The following is a 2,380-nucleotide window of genomic DNA, read 5'->3' on the forward strand; positions in this document are numbered from 1 at the left end:
CCCCCTTTCGTTCAACACTCAACCCCTCTACAAACTGCTTTCCAACAAATCCACCTTCATTGCTTCTCTAAACCCAACGACGACGATACCCCAACTCCAACGATGCTCCCTCGACACAAGTAAGATTTCGATCTACCCTTTATATTTTTTATTATTTGCTGCAACTGAAATCGTTGGATATTATAAAACATGGTGATTATTTATATTCGATACACATGAGCATTTTTAGTGTTTTTTAAGGAAAAATAAAAATCATATTTTATTTATAAAAATAAAAATAAAATAAATACCAAACTTAAATAGCAAATAAATACATGAAAATAAAAATATATTCGAATGTAAAAAAAATCAAATAACCTTAAAAATATTGCTCGTACTTCCGCTGGAAAAAAAAACGAGAGACTTCCTCCCCTTACAATTGTTTCCCCCGCCTTTTTTTCCTCCCCATCTTCGTATGTAATGTTACATTTATAGAAAAATAAAATACTGTTTTTAGTCTTCTAATCGATTCCTAAAGTCTAAAGGTTGTTGCATGGTTGTTGGTGATTGGCGTAGTGAAAATCGGATGTGGAGACTTGTTGCCATAAAACGTGTGCGTGGGCTGTTGGAGTCTTGAAGCGGCGCACTAGGGTTTTCTAAAAACCCTAATCTTGGAACGGGTCCTAGGCCATTTGGGTTTTGGTTGTTAGGCCTTGTCCCTAATTTGTTGGTCTTGAACCTGTAAATAATGAATATATAAATACATAATCAATATAATATATGTGTAAAATATGTGACAGAAATTATGTGTCTACACCTCTTCTAAGTTTTTCTTGCAAATCCACCTGTTTCGGCAAAACGATTTCAATGTTCTCACCAGACATGACAAAATATCTCTCTAGTAATATTTACAGACAGCAAAACAAAGCAGGATCAGAAGAGGAAATGAGCTCAATATTGAAATCTATGATCTACGTCACAAAATTAAACAAAAGTTTACTTACAACAAACACCATTGAAGAAATACATTATCTTCTTCAATCATAGAAACCTAAAAATGTGATTACATACCACAGCAGCATAAGCATCAAAGCTTTTTTGGCGAGCAGACTTTTCGAGACCCCTGAAAGACCAGGGCAAGATGAATTATAAACAAGAAATTTCCAACATAGAGAAATACATAGTTTGGGTAAACTTCTTAGTACAAGTTAATCATTCTGCATTCAGCTTCTGATGATGTTCCATGTTCATCCACTAGATACACTCTCCAACCCCTGAATTTGAGTGAAAAATGACACATAAAAACGAAGGAAAAAATGTGGTTTTTGAGGCAAATTATGAGCCACCCAAGTGGTTTGTGAGAAAACTGAGGCAAACAAAACGAGGCAAATACACGAACAGTAAGAGTGTAAGAGGAAACATAAGACATTGCCTCTGGGCAGCTCGAACAGCTAGCCTTCCGGCAATACTGCGAACCTTGTTGGATTGAGGAGACTCTTTTCCATCCCAAGATTTAGGGAGTCCAATTATAAATTCATCAGCCTCCTACAAATTTCTCTAACATTATAGCAACATTTTCATGGCAAGCTTTCGATTAAAGGGCAAGTAATTTTTAACCTCTCTCTCAGCCACGTCAAGCAGCTGCAGCTCAAGTTTTTGACCCCTCAATTTCAAAACCTAGAAAGATACCAAAGCTCAAAACATTGAAGAGGTAGTAAAGTCGACCAAATTTAAAGATGTTTGAAAAAGGTTGAAGATTATTATCCAATTACTATTATACCGTGAGAGGACGAACGGAGAAACCTTTGCTAAGGGCAAGGCCGGTACGTGACAAACCCAAATCCACACCAAGACTGAATCCTCCTGTCAATCGCGAATTGGTCTTACGTCGAAGGGCGTTGGGGGGGTGGAATTCTTGGAGAGATGACAACAAGGCCCTGCCTTTTAGCTTGTAATTTACACGGGTAGGAGTTGAGAAATAGGGAAGAGAAGATGGAGACCTGGAGAAGATTTTGGATAGACTGAAAAATGGACGTGATTGCAGTTGCAGTGCACACATTAGAGATGGAGAGTTCACACACTGAGCTTCCAGTTGTTCCCCTTATTATATCTGGGTTTTCTTATTCTACTACTTTTCCCCTGATAAAATTCTACTGATTTTGCTTAACGATGATGAAAAATAAAACTGGGTTTCTCTCAAGTTTGGCAAAGCAGGCAGTCAATGGGAGGCCTATATGTGCGCTTATCAATAGATGTTGGGCTTTGGCCTCAAGTGACACCTTATTACTAAGCCTGGCAGTGGGTAGAATATTAGTATAATTCTACTGGCACAAGTTTTTATATGGCGTAAATAAGAATTACTGCTTATTCCTACTTGCAGAATCTGAGTTGTTGCAATATA

General features: G+C 37.5%; 1 protein-coding gene across 1 annotated transcript; it reads right to left on the reverse strand.

Moving 5' to 3' along the window:
• Positions 1-339: 339 nt before the first annotated feature.
• Positions 340-2,133, reverse strand: LOC120205529 (putative pre-16S rRNA nuclease). Its single transcript, XM_039205382.1, has 7 exons — positions 1,760-2,133; positions 1,597-1,656; positions 1,412-1,524; positions 1,185-1,253; positions 1,051-1,102; positions 797-887; positions 340-718 (listed from the first exon to the last, which is right to left on the reverse strand). Exons 1-7 carry the CDS (start codon positions 2,036-2,038, stop codon positions 699-701), a joined length of 684 nt encoding a protein of 227 aa, XP_039061313.1. The 5' UTR covers positions 2,039-2,133; the 3' UTR covers positions 340-698.
• Between the last annotated feature and the right edge of the window lie 247 nt (positions 2,134-2,380).

This window comes from Hibiscus syriacus, unplaced genomic scaffold (assembly GCF_006381635.1).
Source record: "Hibiscus syriacus cultivar Baekdansim isolate YM2019G1 unplaced genomic scaffold, ASM638163v2 tig00012523_pilon, whole genome shotgun sequence".
NCBI lineage: Eukaryota > Viridiplantae > Streptophyta > Magnoliopsida > Malvales > Malvaceae > Hibiscus > Hibiscus syriacus.

Excerpts from the sequence above, each read along its gene's own strand:
- LOC120205529 (XM_039205382.1), bottom strand. The coding sequence starts at position 2,038 with ATGTGTGCACTGCAACTGCAATCACGTCCATTTTTCAGTCTATCCAAA. Across the intron at positions 1,525-1,596 it reads TTGACGTGGCTGAGAGAGAG|GAGGCTGATGAATTTATAAT; the intron begins GTTAAAAATTAC and ends AGAAATTTGTAG. Across the intron at positions 1,103-1,184 it reads GAATGCAGAATGATTAACTT|GGGTCTCGAAAAGTCTGCTC; the intron begins GTACTAAGAAGT and ends CTGGTCTTTCAG.